The sequence below is a fragment of the Erpetoichthys calabaricus genome, chromosome 1 (genome assembly GCF_900747795.2).
Source record: "Erpetoichthys calabaricus chromosome 1, fErpCal1.3, whole genome shotgun sequence".
NCBI lineage: Eukaryota > Metazoa > Chordata > Cladistia > Polypteriformes > Polypteridae > Erpetoichthys > Erpetoichthys calabaricus.
This window is the reverse complement of record NC_041394.2, coordinates 313,548,664-313,563,351: the sequence shown is the minus strand read 5'-3', so window position 1 is coordinate 313,563,351 and position 14,688 is coordinate 313,548,664. Positions and strand designations below refer to the sequence as shown.

At 35.7% G+C, this 14,688-nt stretch overlaps 1 protein-coding gene across 3 annotated transcripts in view; it reads left to right on the top strand.

Annotated features, from left to right (window-relative positions):
* Window positions 1-14,452, top strand: part of nfyba (nuclear transcription factor Y, beta a) — a 36,839-nt gene extending 22,387 nt beyond the window's left edge. For 2 of the 3 annotated variants that reach the window (XM_028817592.2, XM_028817584.2), the window contains exons 4-7: window positions 709-906; window positions 1,107-1,188; window positions 11,648-11,727; window positions 13,876-14,452. In XM_028817592.2, coding sequence (XP_028673425.1) covers window positions 709-906; window positions 1,107-1,188; window positions 11,648-11,727; window positions 13,876-13,908 — 393 coding nt within the window. In that variant the 3' untranslated portion in view covers window positions 13,909-14,452. Of the gene's footprint in view, window positions 1-708; window positions 907-1,106; window positions 1,189-5,514; window positions 5,962-11,647; window positions 11,728-13,875 lie in introns of those variants that run through there. The other variant, XM_051929196.1, reaches the window with a different exon arrangement.
* Window positions 14,453-14,688: the final 236 nt, after the last annotated feature.

Sequence of the window (14,688 nt, the reverse complement as noted above, 5' to 3'; positions counted from 1 at the left end):
TGCATCATGCTATTGACACAATATTTGAATGAAATGGAACAGTCATGGATAATTAACAGTAGATGCGTATGTTCCAGTCCTTCAAAAGTGAGTAAGCTGTGAAAGCAATGCATCACCTGGAGCTGGTCAAGGCATAAGGTGCATTGTTATTTTTAGAACTTGTTCAAATGGGCTGTGTGTCTCCCAGTACAATATTGTAACAACCATGATGACCTGGGTTCCTAGTCAGTATACTTAATTTGTGCAGCACACAGCAGTGTAATGATTAATATGGCAAATGTCCAGCATAGAAATAACATCATTTGGAATACAAAACAAGTCAAAATAACTACTTTACAGAATTGAATGGGCATTATGTTAAAAGCTCTGACAACAGTATTCCATCAGTGGGGTGCACCATAGAAAGATAATGCCAGAAGAGGTGCTTAAGCTGTAAGAACAAAGGCACTAAAAAGCATAGGCATTAATGCATTCTTTTAAACCAAAATGATGAATACATAGCACAGGCATTTTTAATGTACCTGATGCCAAATGTACAGCGTACATCATTATGGGATCTATAGTTTACAAAGTGATAATGACACAGCAGAACCTATTACTGAAAGGAACAAAAATTGCAATTTAATACAATAATCATAATTCAGTATATCATGTCCCTGTTTATCTTTGGCATATTCCTTGTAATGTTATGCATTTTTTTGTTTCCAGATTGCTAAAGATGCCAAGGAGTGTGTGCAGGAATGCGTAAGTGAATTTATTAGCTTTATAACCTCTGAAGCTAGTGAGCGGTGTCACCAGGAAAAGCGCAAAACCATCAATGGAGAAGATATTCTATTTGCCATGTCTACATTGGGATTTGACAGCTATGTAGAGCCACTCAAATTATATTTGCAAAAGTTCAGAGAGGTAAGTTAGACATTATGTAAAAAGCATTTTATAACATTATAAATGTTTTTCTTTATTTTAATTTGATACTTTTACAGTTTTTTTAGACAGGTACATGCTCCCTACTTAACATTTGTTTGTTCATTTTGTCTTGCAGGAATGCTTATTACTTTTTTCTAAGAAATATAACAATATTATTTGCTGTTTTTTCCCTTTTTAAGGCAATGAAAGGAGAAAAGGGAATAGTGTCTACTGTCACAGTCTCTGATGGTCTTGGTGATGAACTAACAGAGGAATCCTTCAGTAAGTATGAAAAGTAGCTTTATGACTTTCCAGATATTTTAGTACAGATTTGTGTACAAGTGAAACTTTCTGTGTAGTAGTAATACTGTAAAGCTAGTGAGTAAATACACTCACTGAGCAAATTATTGTGATCACTATGCTGGATGGAGCCCCCTGTTGCTCTTAAAACCACCTCACTTTTTTGTGGCATGGATTCCACAAGATGTTTTGGAACAATTTCATTATAATTCAGGGCCATGTTGACATGATTGCATTATAAAATTTTAGCAAATTTGACTGCATGTTCATGCTGAGAATCTCTTATTTTACCACATTCCAAAAGTGTTCTATTGGATTCAGATCAGTTGAATGGGAAGGCCATTGAAGAACACTGAAATCATTGTTATGTTCATGGAACCAGTTTGATATGACCTCTGCTTTTTGATATGGTTTATCATGCCTGAAGTAGTCATTAGAAGATGGGTAAATTGTTAAAATGAAAGATGCTCATGGTTGGCAACAATAGTCTAATAGGTTGTGGCAGTCAAGCAATGATTGATTGTTATTAAGGATCCCCAAATGTGCCAAGAAAATATTCCCCACACCATTACACTACCACTACCAGCCTGGACTGTTGACACAAGGCAGGTTGGGTGCATGGATCCAAGCTGTTGATGCCAAATTCTGACCCTACCATTTGTGTGACTTAGCAGATATCTAGATTGATCAAAACAGGCTATGTATTTTAAGTCTTTAATCGTCCAGCTTTAGTGAGCCTGTGCCCACTGCAGCCTCAGCTTTCTGTTCTTTGCTGACAGGAGTGGAAAGCTGATATGGTCTTCTGCTGTTGTAGCCCATCCACATCAAGGGTTAATGTGTTGTGTGTTCTGAGATGCTTTTCTCTTCACCACAGTTGCAAAGTGTGGTTATACAACGAGTTAGTGCCGGGCGGTATACCGGTTTATACTGAAAAACGTTTTTAATTTTTGTTATGATACGGATTTTTCTTATACCGCAACACCAGTTTAAATTGCCTAAACAACGTTCGGAACGTGGCGCAGCGGGAAACTGTTTAAGGGGGACCTTTTTCACTGCTACACCGCTAAACACACATGCAACGGAGTAAATGCATTAGTGGAGGTGTTGCACGGGGGCTCTTTTTCACTGCTAAACATGCATACCGCGGAGTTCTTGTGGTAGTGGAGGTACTGCGCAGTGAAAATGGACAGAGAACATTCCGAAACTGAAGCTGTAGCAGATGATAAAGTTGAACATGATGACACAGAAGAACGTTTGCTGGAAAAAGGAGTCACATCTGTTGCCTGGAGATACTTTGGATTTAAAAGGTCGGATGTGGACCATTATGTTCAAATGTGTGAATACTGTTTCTATACTACTAGATAATTCTGCAAGCCAAGTTGTACTTGTTTTATTTTTTTCAATACTGTGTAATGTACCTTGGTACTGTGTAATAATGTGATGACATGTTGACTTGATTCTCGGCATTTCCACTTTATTCTCGCTGTTTGTCGAGATTAAAGTCGACATGTTGACTTTATTCTCGTAAGTTGTTATTAAAGTAGAACATCGTAAACTAAACTTCATCTTAAAATGAATATTTAATTTATTAGATTTTCTCAAACCCCGTCATAAGTTTTGTAGCACATTAAATGCTTTGTGTTAAGTGTTTCCGGAGCCATGTCAATCGCTAAGTGCTCCTTAAACTGACTTCCTCTTGCACTAAGATGAAGCGCAGGCAGCACATAGAATACATTAATTTCATTATATTCCTGCTCCCTGAACATTTAGAATGCTAAGATAAATACTTGATATAATTTTCATGATGAAATACATTAAAGCATGTGTATGTATTGCTCGTATTCACCCTGCGATGTGCTGGAGCCCCGTTCAGGATTTGCTCCTGCCTAGCACACGATGCTTGCTGGGAATGGGCGCAACCCTGAATGGATGGCATAATTTAAACGTGTATAACGAAGATTTTTTTTTTTAAAGTTATGAACACTCCGTGGTCTAAGTTTATAACTAGCTTTAATTTCACAAAGACGTTTATCATGTGGTGATTGGTTAATAATAATAATAATAATAAATTTTATTTATATTGCACTTTATATTTTAGCAACCCCAAAGTGCTACAGAGTAAAAATAGAATAATAAAATAAAAAAATAAAAAATAAAAAAAAAAAATAAAAAAAGAACAGAAGAGTCTATAAAATACTTTAACAAAATGATAGGAACTAGGGGTTTGGTACGTCAGACAGAGACAGTACGTATGCAATAAAGAAAGCCCGCTCAGAAGAACATCCATTGAATTCTGTGTTTGTGTCTCCGAAAACCAAATCACAAACCCAACATTTACACAATGTTCAAGTTAAACCCGTGCGATACCCATTCATACATCTAGTTTTTTGGAGCCTCGTCACACCTGCCATAAAGTTCTGTACACTGAACATACACCTGGGGACCCCTTACTGCCTGCGCCTCCTCTTCATGTAGAGGAAGTCAGTTTAAGAAGTGCGTACAGCGATTAGCAACTGGGTCGGGGAACACTTAACACAAAGCATTTAATGTGCTGCATTAACTTATGATGGGGTTTGAGAAAATCTAGTAAATTAAACATTGATTTTAGGATGAAGTTTAGTTTACGACATTCTACTTTAATTACAAAATAAACTATGAGAATAAAGTGGAAATGTTGACTTTAATCTCGACATAAACAGCGAGATAAAGTGGAAATGTCGAGAATAAAGTCAACATGTTGACATTATTCTCGACATATAGTTTTTTTTTCTTCACTGTGGCCCTAATATGATTCCGTAGGGCTATACCACAAATTGCATTATAAATGCAAGTTGCAGTTTTATTATATATGTATATAGCTTAACTTGAAGCTAGGTCCATATTATTACAATTTGCCTAAATGATGGTTCAGTTGGTAAAGATGTCATCACCAGGTTGCACTTGTTTTATTTTTTTATTTGGTGAATACTGTACTGTGTAATGCGCCAGGGCTTGAAGTCTTGAAGTAATAGTATTATTACTGGAAGGTGCACTATTATTTATTTTATTGTTATTATTTATTAGTTTAAATATTATGGAGTTTAATGATGGTAAAGCTGTTTAAAAAGTCACTTTAACGTGTCAGTGGACAGAGATTGTTAACATTAACAGAAAGTGTAGTTGGTATAGAAAAAACATTTACTCTTTATTCCTTTTCTAAAACATATTCAGTGCAATACAACTTTTGACAAGCACCTCTGGATATTTTACTAAGTCTAAATGCCTCCTCTTTGGATGGTTGAAAATACGTTGTCAAAATTTTAGTTTAAGTTGTTTGCAAAATTTGTTCAATAAAATGGTTCTATATTTTGACTGCATCTGTCATGCAATGTAATTCCTTCTCTTCATTAGTGCCACCCCCCTGAAAACTATCACTTTATGGGGCCATGCAAACCTGTATTAATACTTATGTGCACATTAAAATGTTTTTTTGTACAATTCTCATGACAGTGGAATAGGTTATTCGTAGCCAGTCTACTGCAGTGGAAAATGTGGTTAACATCCACTCGTGCATGGGAAAAAAAAAATGTCAAATACTGTGAAACCGGTATAATTTTGAAAAATACCGTGATACAGAATTTTGGTCATACCACCCAGCACTAATTAGAGTAATAGCCTTTCTGTCAGCTCAAACCAGTCTACCCAGTCTCCTCTGACCTCTGTCAACAACAAGGCATTTCCATCTGCAGAACTGCCTCTCACAGGATGTTTTTTTTTGCCACCCTTCTAAGTAAACTCTAGAAACTGCTGTGAAAGTCACAGGAGATCGGCAGTTACAAATGCACTCAAACCAGCCCATCTGGTGCCAACAGTCATACTTAGATCGTATTTTTTTTTTCATCTTTCTGGTGTTTGATGTGAACATTAACTGACCTACAGTATATCTACTTGATTTTATGCATTGTGCTGCTGGCATGTAAATGGCTAACTGCTAGATAAACTGCATTGATAGTGTACAGGTGTTCCTAATAATTTGCCCAGTGAATGTGTGTGTGTATGTGTGTATATATATATATATATATATATATATATATATATATATATATATATATATATATATATATATATATTAATATAATATATAATGTAATTTTTACCGAAGAGTGTTTAATAGATGTAGAGCAAAATGAAAAAACTTACTGTAATTAAGAAATGTGCTACAAGGAAGACTACGGCAGCTAGACTGCAGCCAAGTAACATTGCCATTGTTGATTAGTCCTTTTTTCAGGAAGTTCATTTGTAAGGATTCCACTCTTATTTCTACATCAGATAATGAAGAAGTAGCATTCAGATGTCTGAAGTGGTCTGTGATCGAGGATTAGAGGTCTCAGAGCATCCATCAGAGGAGTTCTGCCTTGTACAAATTTCCAGACACCTTTATCACTGAGAAGACAGACAACAATTTTCTGCTCATTTGAGGTGGTCATGTTTCTCATCATCGGAGATTTAACTTCTAGGATCCTGAATGTCCTTGAAACAGAACTGCTATATTCTCAGTAGATTGATTTATGACTTAAAGTGACCAGCTTGGAAATATAGGCCAGCTTTAAAGAAAACTTTTGTTTTCATTTTAGGTTGGTTAAGTAATAGTTTAATAAGTTTTCTAAGTTAACAATGCTATACCAAGTCAGAGTTGTAGCTCCTTATGGCAGATTTTCTGAAAATTGTAGACTGTTGCTTAGAAAGTCATTAACAATCTGTTTCGTTTTAGAACAGAATTTAGTGTCTGGATGGTAGTCTTGGGATTTTTAACCTGTGTGAGCAGTGTGACAACAACCCAACAGACAATGTGTGGCCTTGACAGCATCCTGCTGTATTAATGAAGTACACTAAAGAGAAAGTATTCATACATTTTTTTTCTTTTATTCATGGAGTTGAGACGTCAGTACAATTATCAGAAGTTTATGGGGCTTTGAAACCCAAAGAAGCTATGCTTTCCTATCCCGAGACAGACATGTCCGAGTTGGCCTAACTATAACCAAATGGTCGCAGTGGATGGATGGTTGTTCTTTGACATGAATCTGTCATAATAGCATAAGGTATTGCCAGGACATTTAGGAATGATAAACAGAAAGAAGGGAGCAAATTTATTACTAGTAAATGGACTAGTAAAAGACTGATCAGGAGATAAGAGGCAAAAATTCTCCGTCCACTATCCGAGAAATTCCATGATTTCAAACATCTCTTTATATGTAAACTAGGCAGGGCATTTTTCTTTATAATTTATTTGCTTATTTTTTACTTGTGTTTTCTACTATTGGCTATTGTGTGTACATGAGCTACATGTGTATAAATAAATTTGCATTTTGTCACAGTATTTGAGCGTAGCATGCATCCTGAATATATCTCATACTGTTCTTCACTTTGTGAGATTACATTTTGTTATTTAGTATTATAGTAATTTAGTTTAGTTTTAATGTCTTGTATGCTGTGTCCTCATCATTTGGTGAAGCAAGTTAACGTAATTACTAACCTATTTTTTGTAGTTTAAAATTTCCTATTACAGTTCTGGTTTCTCAGATCTTTCCTAATTAAGTTCATCTATTAACTGTGTTTAAGCCCCTTTTACATTACCACTCCAAACCTGTTTATTAACCACTGTCATTAGCCTAGATCAGAAGTGTAGTGACTTGCTACAGGAATTTATTAACCTCGGTGACACTGATGTTGAAAGGTGCACATCAAACAACAGAAGCCTTCCTGATGCAACTGTGTATTTTGTTTCCATTGTAATCAGTTTGCCACGTTTGGCTGTGTAAGGCACTTCTGAAAATCACTTCATATAGATGTGCTGTTTGGATTACAAAAGTTAAACTTGGGCCAGCCTCTCCAGGGTATGAGAATTTTACTTGTTCTGAACCTTAATACTAGCTCTTAATATAGAAGATAGATCTGACTTGATCCCTGTGAAATATAATTTTGTGCAAGTTAAAAAAAAAAAAAAAAAATGCTACACCATTGGATATTTGCTGCTAGAAAGTAGTCTTATGTATCATTATAAATGAACTGATTTTAAATGAAGCTCTCAGGCTGTCAAGGTAAAGTAATATTTTGTTTTACCTTTTGTACCATGCAAGCTCTTTAGTGGTTGCTCACTTTTCTTCATAGTTGCTTGACTTGAAGTGGGTATTCCATTTCAAGAAGGAATTAAAAAACTGTTGTACAGACCATAGCACCAGCTACACTAGTGTTAAACCATGGCCACTATTAATTGGCTGTATCTACTTTAAGTGAAAAAAAGTATGGTCATTTAGAGATACCAAAGTGACACTCGAGATGGATGACTTTTATACAGAGCCCTAAATTGATGATAATAAGGCAGTTGACTAGGAACAAAAAAATAGGATAATTGTTATAATTAACTGAGCATACCTAAATCAGTTTTAGGGTTAGAAATAGCAGAAGTTATTTTGGCAGCATCAAGTTCAAGGCAGAAACTAACCCAAACTTGGTCTTTATTTACAAAAATACTACTTTAAGTATACTACATTAGGTATTCTTTTACAGTTGACAATTATCTGAAGAGGATTAAATCAGAACATATTTCTCAATGTCGTTTGCGAAGAAAGAACAACTGGTATCATTGCACCTAACAAGTGAATATTGGCAGCCAAAGAGAAGGCAGAGTGTTTTACTGTGGAATCTGGTGGTATTATGTACAGAGTGCCATATCAAAACTTCTATCCTGGTATATACTGTACCTGTTTTTAATCATTTGGTTATGCTCTGAAGTGTACCTACTATTGCACCTTATACAGTAGGTATAAAAAGTCTAAAATCGCAGATTTTGTGTAATAAAAAATGAAACCAAGCTGAATTTTGTCTGAACTTGTTCCACTCTATACAAAGGAGTGTGCAGACTCCCTAATCTAATACTTTGATTTTATTACAGCTCCCAGTCTTTGTGGGTTAAAAGTCTTATCAGTTTGGCAATCTGGACTTGGTCATTTTTGCCCATTACTCCTTGAAAAACATTTCCAGATCTATCAAAATATGAGGGCATCCCCTGTCCACAGCTCTCTTGAAGTCACCCCACAGATTTTCAGTTGGATTAAGGTCCGGGCTGTGGCTGGGCCATTCCAGAACTTTGATCCTCTTTTGATGAAGCCATTGCTTTATGGATTTTGATGTATGCTTTAGGTTGTTGTCATGCTGAAAGAAGTTCCTCTTCATCTTGAGCTTCCAAGCAGATGCTTGAAGGTTTTGTGCTGAAACAGACTGCTACTGAGAGCTATTCATGATTCCATCCAACTTGACTAAAGCCCAAGTTTCAGCTGAAGAAAAGCAGCCCCAAAGCTTGATGCTGCCTCCACCATGCTTCACTTCACTGTGGGTATAGTGTTCGATTGATGATGTGCCATGTTAATTTTGTGCCAAACATACATTTTGGAATTATGCCCAAATAGTTAAACCTTGGTCTCATCAGACTGTAGTACATATACCCTTTTGGCAAAGTTTAGCCAGGCTTGGATGTTTTTCTTTGTCAGAAAAGGCTTTCATCTTGCTACTCTACCCCACAACCCAGACAGAGGAAGAATATGACTTGACTGATACCTTTCAATGATGAGATCCCATTTATGTTTTAAAAGCTCTTTTGGACTTTGGAAGGTCTTGCATCTAAGTGGATATCAGAATAAGCCTATAAAAACAGCCAAACTTAATTTGAGCTCAATCAGAGCCACTTTAATTGATGTCATTAGCTGCTATTTGAAACTTACGGTGGCTGGTTGATTCCTTGATTATTAAAGGGTCTGCACACTAATGTAACCAGCATTTTGTATGATTTTTTTTTTCCACTAAATAGGTTCTGGTGTGTTTTCACCTTCTTTATATAGACTGCAATTTTGCAATTAAGGTGGAATAAGCTCTGATGGGATTTATCTTGGTTTCATTTTTTTTTACACAAAATCTGCAATTTTGGCATGGGTGTGCAGACTTTTTGTATGTGGTAGATAAAATACAAGGTGGCAGCTTACCAAGTTTGTACACGCTTCTTAAATCATTGTTCTACATTTTTATAGATACAATTTAATACACATGACTTTTAGTGTCAGGAATGCAGGTTGATTATTTAGCCAATTTGACCAAAGGGTACACTAACTTGGTACAAGCTGGGTGTGCTGCTGCCAAAGTTACATTCCAAATGTTTACTTTTTGTGACCATACTATAGTGAGAGCAATTCACTGGTCTTTATAGGAAATGTTGAAATTTTATTTCAGAGTGGTATGGCATTAACAATTTACGGACATGTGTCATTAGGAGTTAATACTTTTTTTTTTTAAATAGTATTTGGAGCAATGGTAGTAACAGTACCACCTTTTTGTTTTTTATAATCCATTATGTATGTTACATTTGGATAAAATAAGCTTACCAAATGTTATACCTAAGAAATATTCTTGGACTGTTAGACTGCGAGTATAAATTGAAATTGTTTGAAAATTGCTAATTTCACTTTGTGAGTTAGTCTTGATGTCTTTTGTTTGTCAAAATACTAGAATCTTGCATTTAATGTGATTTCCCCTCTCCTGTCGTCTAGAAGTAATATCAGATATTTGCCACATGTAACTTTTTTTATGGTTGAACATAAGAATTGTTTGTGGTACTTTTTTCTTTAACCACAACTGTGGTGTTTCTTCCTATCCACTTAAAAACTCTTTTTAAAAAAAAAATATATATATATTAGGCTCTGCTTCATCTAGAATGTAACAAACAGTAGCTTTTTCTTTTGCTGTTCTGAAAAATACTTAGTTGTATGAAGTTTTAATATTTTAATTATCCTACTGTGATCTTTCAAAAAGAAGCCAAAGTGGTACTTGCACTACTTCACAGGTCTAAAAATGCCAGTTTCAATTTATTTTGTCAAAAGACATGTTCATTTGTTTTAAATTTTCTGTAACTTAAATAAGGTTAAAGTAATCTTAATTTTACTGCATGGTTGCATCTGTTTTTGCATTTGAAAAATTAGTCTTTTGATAAGCAAGTATAAATTAGTTTCATATACTATGTACACTAAAAGTTTAAAAATCTTCAAGCTGGAAATCTGCACATAGTAAGTAACTAAGCAGTTGTCTTACCCTGTATCCTTGTTGCAAAGAGAGAGAACTTTATTAAGGTTAAGACATACTGTGATAATTCAGCTTTCTTTAACATTCAAATGTTATAGCAAGATAGGAACATTAAATTCTGCAGAATGTGATAACAGTGTATAAATATAAAAAATTTCAAATGTTAAAATACAGCAGCATCCATAGACTGATGTAAATGTTGAGCAGTAGTTGTGTTGCCTTTTGATTTTCTTGTGGTGGAAGGAAGAACCACCGGCAAGAACATCTGGAAGAAGTGAAAGAGAGGGAGAGAATTAGAAAAGAAGATCAGAGTTGTTAGGAAGAATGCAGTAGAGGCCTCCCAGTCTCAAATGCAGGTAGGCCTTTAACAAAGAACTTTGGTAGTATTATGTCCTGATAAGCTACTAAGTAATGTATTCAGGCTATTTTGGTGATCGGTACTGTTAGTGACCTAGTGCATACTTAATAAAAAAAAAATTATTTCTTATTCAGTGTAGCTAAAGTCTCGGTGCACTTTTACAGTGATCAAATATTTAAGCCAGTTACAGAAAATAAGTACTGTGGCTTTTAAAGGTTGGAGTTCTCCTTAAGTATGTAAAGTTAAGGACAGTGTCATTGGCACAAGTATTACAAAATTGAAGAGGAAGTCAGTTATGAGAGAAATCCTTGGAACAAAAAAAAAAAAAAAAAACAGTTGACACATTCTTCAGTAAAATTAGGTTTGCAGATCTAAATGTGTCCTTGTTTGTACAGGTGTGTCTACTTGTAATTTAATGTTTGTTGGGTTATGCATTAAAGTAGATAAAGTCCATAAAGATTCGTAAACTAAACTAAAATTAAAATAATATATCATCAGGCTCACTTAATCTGTTTCAGGGTTACAACAGCTGGAGTCTTAAGTTGGCAGTACTAGACAAAAGGCAGATTATATGCCTTGGACAGTCTGGACGCTATTGCAGGGCTAACTCGTGCACATGCTTACACTTGTGCAGGACATATTTAGAAATGGCTAATAACCGAATGTGCACATCTTTGAAGAAAAAAGGATGAACCTGTGCAGCAGACTGTGAATGGGTATGGGCGTCAGTCCAGGACAACCATGCCACTCTATGAAAATAATAAACCATGGAAACTGCAAGTGTAATGCGGCAATGTGTTTAGTGTTGTATTTACACTTGGGTATAGTCCTTTACAAAAACATTTTGTTAATGCAAAATGATCTGATTTTCCACAGTGCAGTATTAATAAAATAAGAAAGCATGTGTGATGAATTACACATTGAATTGTAATTGAAATGTAATTATATGCATTTTTTGCATTTTTATTACTTTTTCAGCTAACCAGTTACCTGCCGGATTAATAACTACAGATGGTCAGCAGCAAAATGTCATGGTGTACACAACATCATATCAACAGGTAAATGCCAGAGATGATGTACTTTTTTGTTTTTTAGCTAATCTATGAAGGGTTCATTTGAAAATGAAAGGAGCTTTGAAAATTTACTCGGGTGTTCCCCAACCCCCCCGAGTACAAACAAAATTAAGCATGTGGTATCTTATTTGGTAAAATCTTGTGCTTTAATTAATTTAAATAAGCCAAGGTATGTTCTTTTTTTTCCTTTAGGATTGAGAGATCTTTGCAGAGTATTAGGTGAACTCTGATTTATCTCCTTACCAAAGAACATCAGTATTAAGTTCCAACTCCCAAATCCCCAATGTATAGTTATACAAAATTTAATCACAAATATAATATTAGTGCCAGCTACTTATGAATATACAGTAAAACCTTGATTATCCATCAGGGGTCGGGACCAAGGCCGTGATGGGTAAGAGAAAAGACGGATAACAGAACAGCTACTTTAAAAAATGATATTCTGTAGATTAGTGAGTGGTCATATTTATTTGCAAAACAAAATTAATTCATATAATATTGTAACGACCAGCATAATAAGAAAACACAACTCAGATGTACTGAAGTTTTCTACATTTTACTTAGGGCACCATCTGTTATGAAACAAAGACTCCTGTCTTATACCCCATTATCTGGGTTACAGAGCACACCTCCAAAACGGTGAATGAAAGCCAATCAGTTTATCTCCTGCCACTCTCATTCCTTTTTCCTTTTTTTCTCTATACCACAAATACTCTTGCTTATTGTCTCCAGACTCTCTACTCAAAACTTCCTTCCACCGCACCTCCCTTTTTCTCCTAACTTCTCCTATCACTCATCCCCTAAGAGGCATGTCCGCCCCTTACAGATCAGAAGCCCTTCACCAAGTCCAATCCCTTAACAGCATTCATTACACACTTTCTTCTCCCCAAACAGCGCGTCACAAGTTGCCTGCACGTCACAGTATATTAACAAAACATAATATAGCAATTACAATACATGAGTGCAACACCACACATTTGTTTATCAGCCATAAAAACGTATAGTAGATTAACTTTTATAAAAGAGAAAAGCTACAAGATGCTATTAAAATTGAAGGTACGTAACTGACACTGTGACTTCAAGTTGTGGCCTGACACGTGGCGCTGGGGTAGAACAATACGTGCTAGCAGAAGGGAGAGTTGTTCCAATGTGCAGAGCTCACAGTGCAGTGGTTGTAGGCAGTGGTGTGCGCTTTTTGGCCCTGATGGTTAACAGACAGTTGACGTGATGGATAATCAATCTTTTACTGTATTAGTATGCAGTATTTAATTATTTTTTCCAGTGCAGCAGCAAGCACAAACAATTTGTGTACCTGTACAGCTGAGAAAACAAGAATGCCAACTTCCATGTGTGTCCCCATGTACACTTGGGGTCACTCCTTGGGCTGGACGTTCGGACAGAACAGTATGCCGAGTATTGTCCAACCTTGTTGCCTATGTCATGTGCTGGAATGGACTATTTTTGATTTAGTTAAAGGGTTGTAGAGTTTAATTTTGTTATACTTCATCAGGTTTTTTAGTTGTTGCTCTTTTCTCCTTTTCCTCGCACTGTGTTCATGAAGCCATTTTGCTGGCACCATAGGTATTAGCATGAATAAGCGTATCTTGGAACTAACATGGAAACTAACTGGTTGAGAGCTGTGATTTTTGGATCCTCATATATAGTTACATAATCATTTCCAAACAGACATGCTTGAATTTTAACATACATTAACACACATTTTAACAAACATTAAATGAATATGTTTAGAGATAACAACATAAAGTTGGCTTGACAGAAATTCTTACCTTGCATTTATTTTTTGAGCCCAAGGACCTCTCTGAATATGCTTAAACAAAAATGTACTATTTGGATGTATGAACCCCAACTTAAGTCTTGTAATCCTCTTCAGGGACGTGGGAACTTTCAGAGAGATTATTGTTGTGTGCACAGAGTAGAGTAGAACCTGTAGGAATCATCACTTCATTGTATAAGCCACAGTGGACCCACAGCTCCAAATCTAGAACCACTGTTCGCAGCATATTGGTTTTGTTTTGTTATTAATTTAAATCTCTCCTAATAATGCATAGAACAGGGCTTTTTTTGACAGTTTTGTCACTTGTGATCTTTCTTTTTTTTTTTTGCAACCCCCAGATTTCTGGTGTTCAGCAGATTCAGTTTTCTTGACACAGAAATTGAGACATTTGGACGAAGAAGTATTGCAAAAAAATGAAATGTAAGAAGAGAACCGCTGGGCTGAAAACTTGGAGGATGTCATCTGTGGAAGATGGACCTGCTAGCGTGTCTCTCTTCAGTGTACAAATTAAATTAAATGTCGGTAGTGGTTGTAAACGTTTGATTTTTGACTTGAGCCACATGGATCTGGCATTGATAGGTTTTAGAACACTGATTTCAAGGTAATAGTATGTGTGTGTGCGTGTGTGCGCGTTTTTTTGTTTTTGTTTTTTTTTTTGTATAATAATTGTTTAGCATTTTGTCCAAGTTTCAAATAGGGTGGGTTTTGGATGAAGGGTGGGAGGGTTAAGCATGCAGAAAGGAGTACATTGCTTCCTTTCGTTCTTTGTGTAAAAATGAGGATTTATCCCTGCCATAAATGCAGGGGACAGGTTCTTATTTTCATATTGAATCATGTTGCTCTTTTTGTAATTTGAGTAAAATATCACATGAATTCATGTTAAAACTTTTAATAAAATGCAAGCATTGAATTTTTTTTCTTTTTTGAGATTTTCTCCTTTTTTTGTATTACTGAAAGGTATGGGAGGGTTAGAATTGGTCTGGCACCCACGTATCCGAAGAGCGACCCTACAAAGACCTCAGGCAGAAGGTGGCATGGCTTTACCTAATTTTCAGTTTTATTACTGGGAGGCAAATATAGAAGCCATAAAAACCTGGACACAAATAAATGAACATACACAGGCTTGGTCCACAATAGAAGTAAAATCCTGT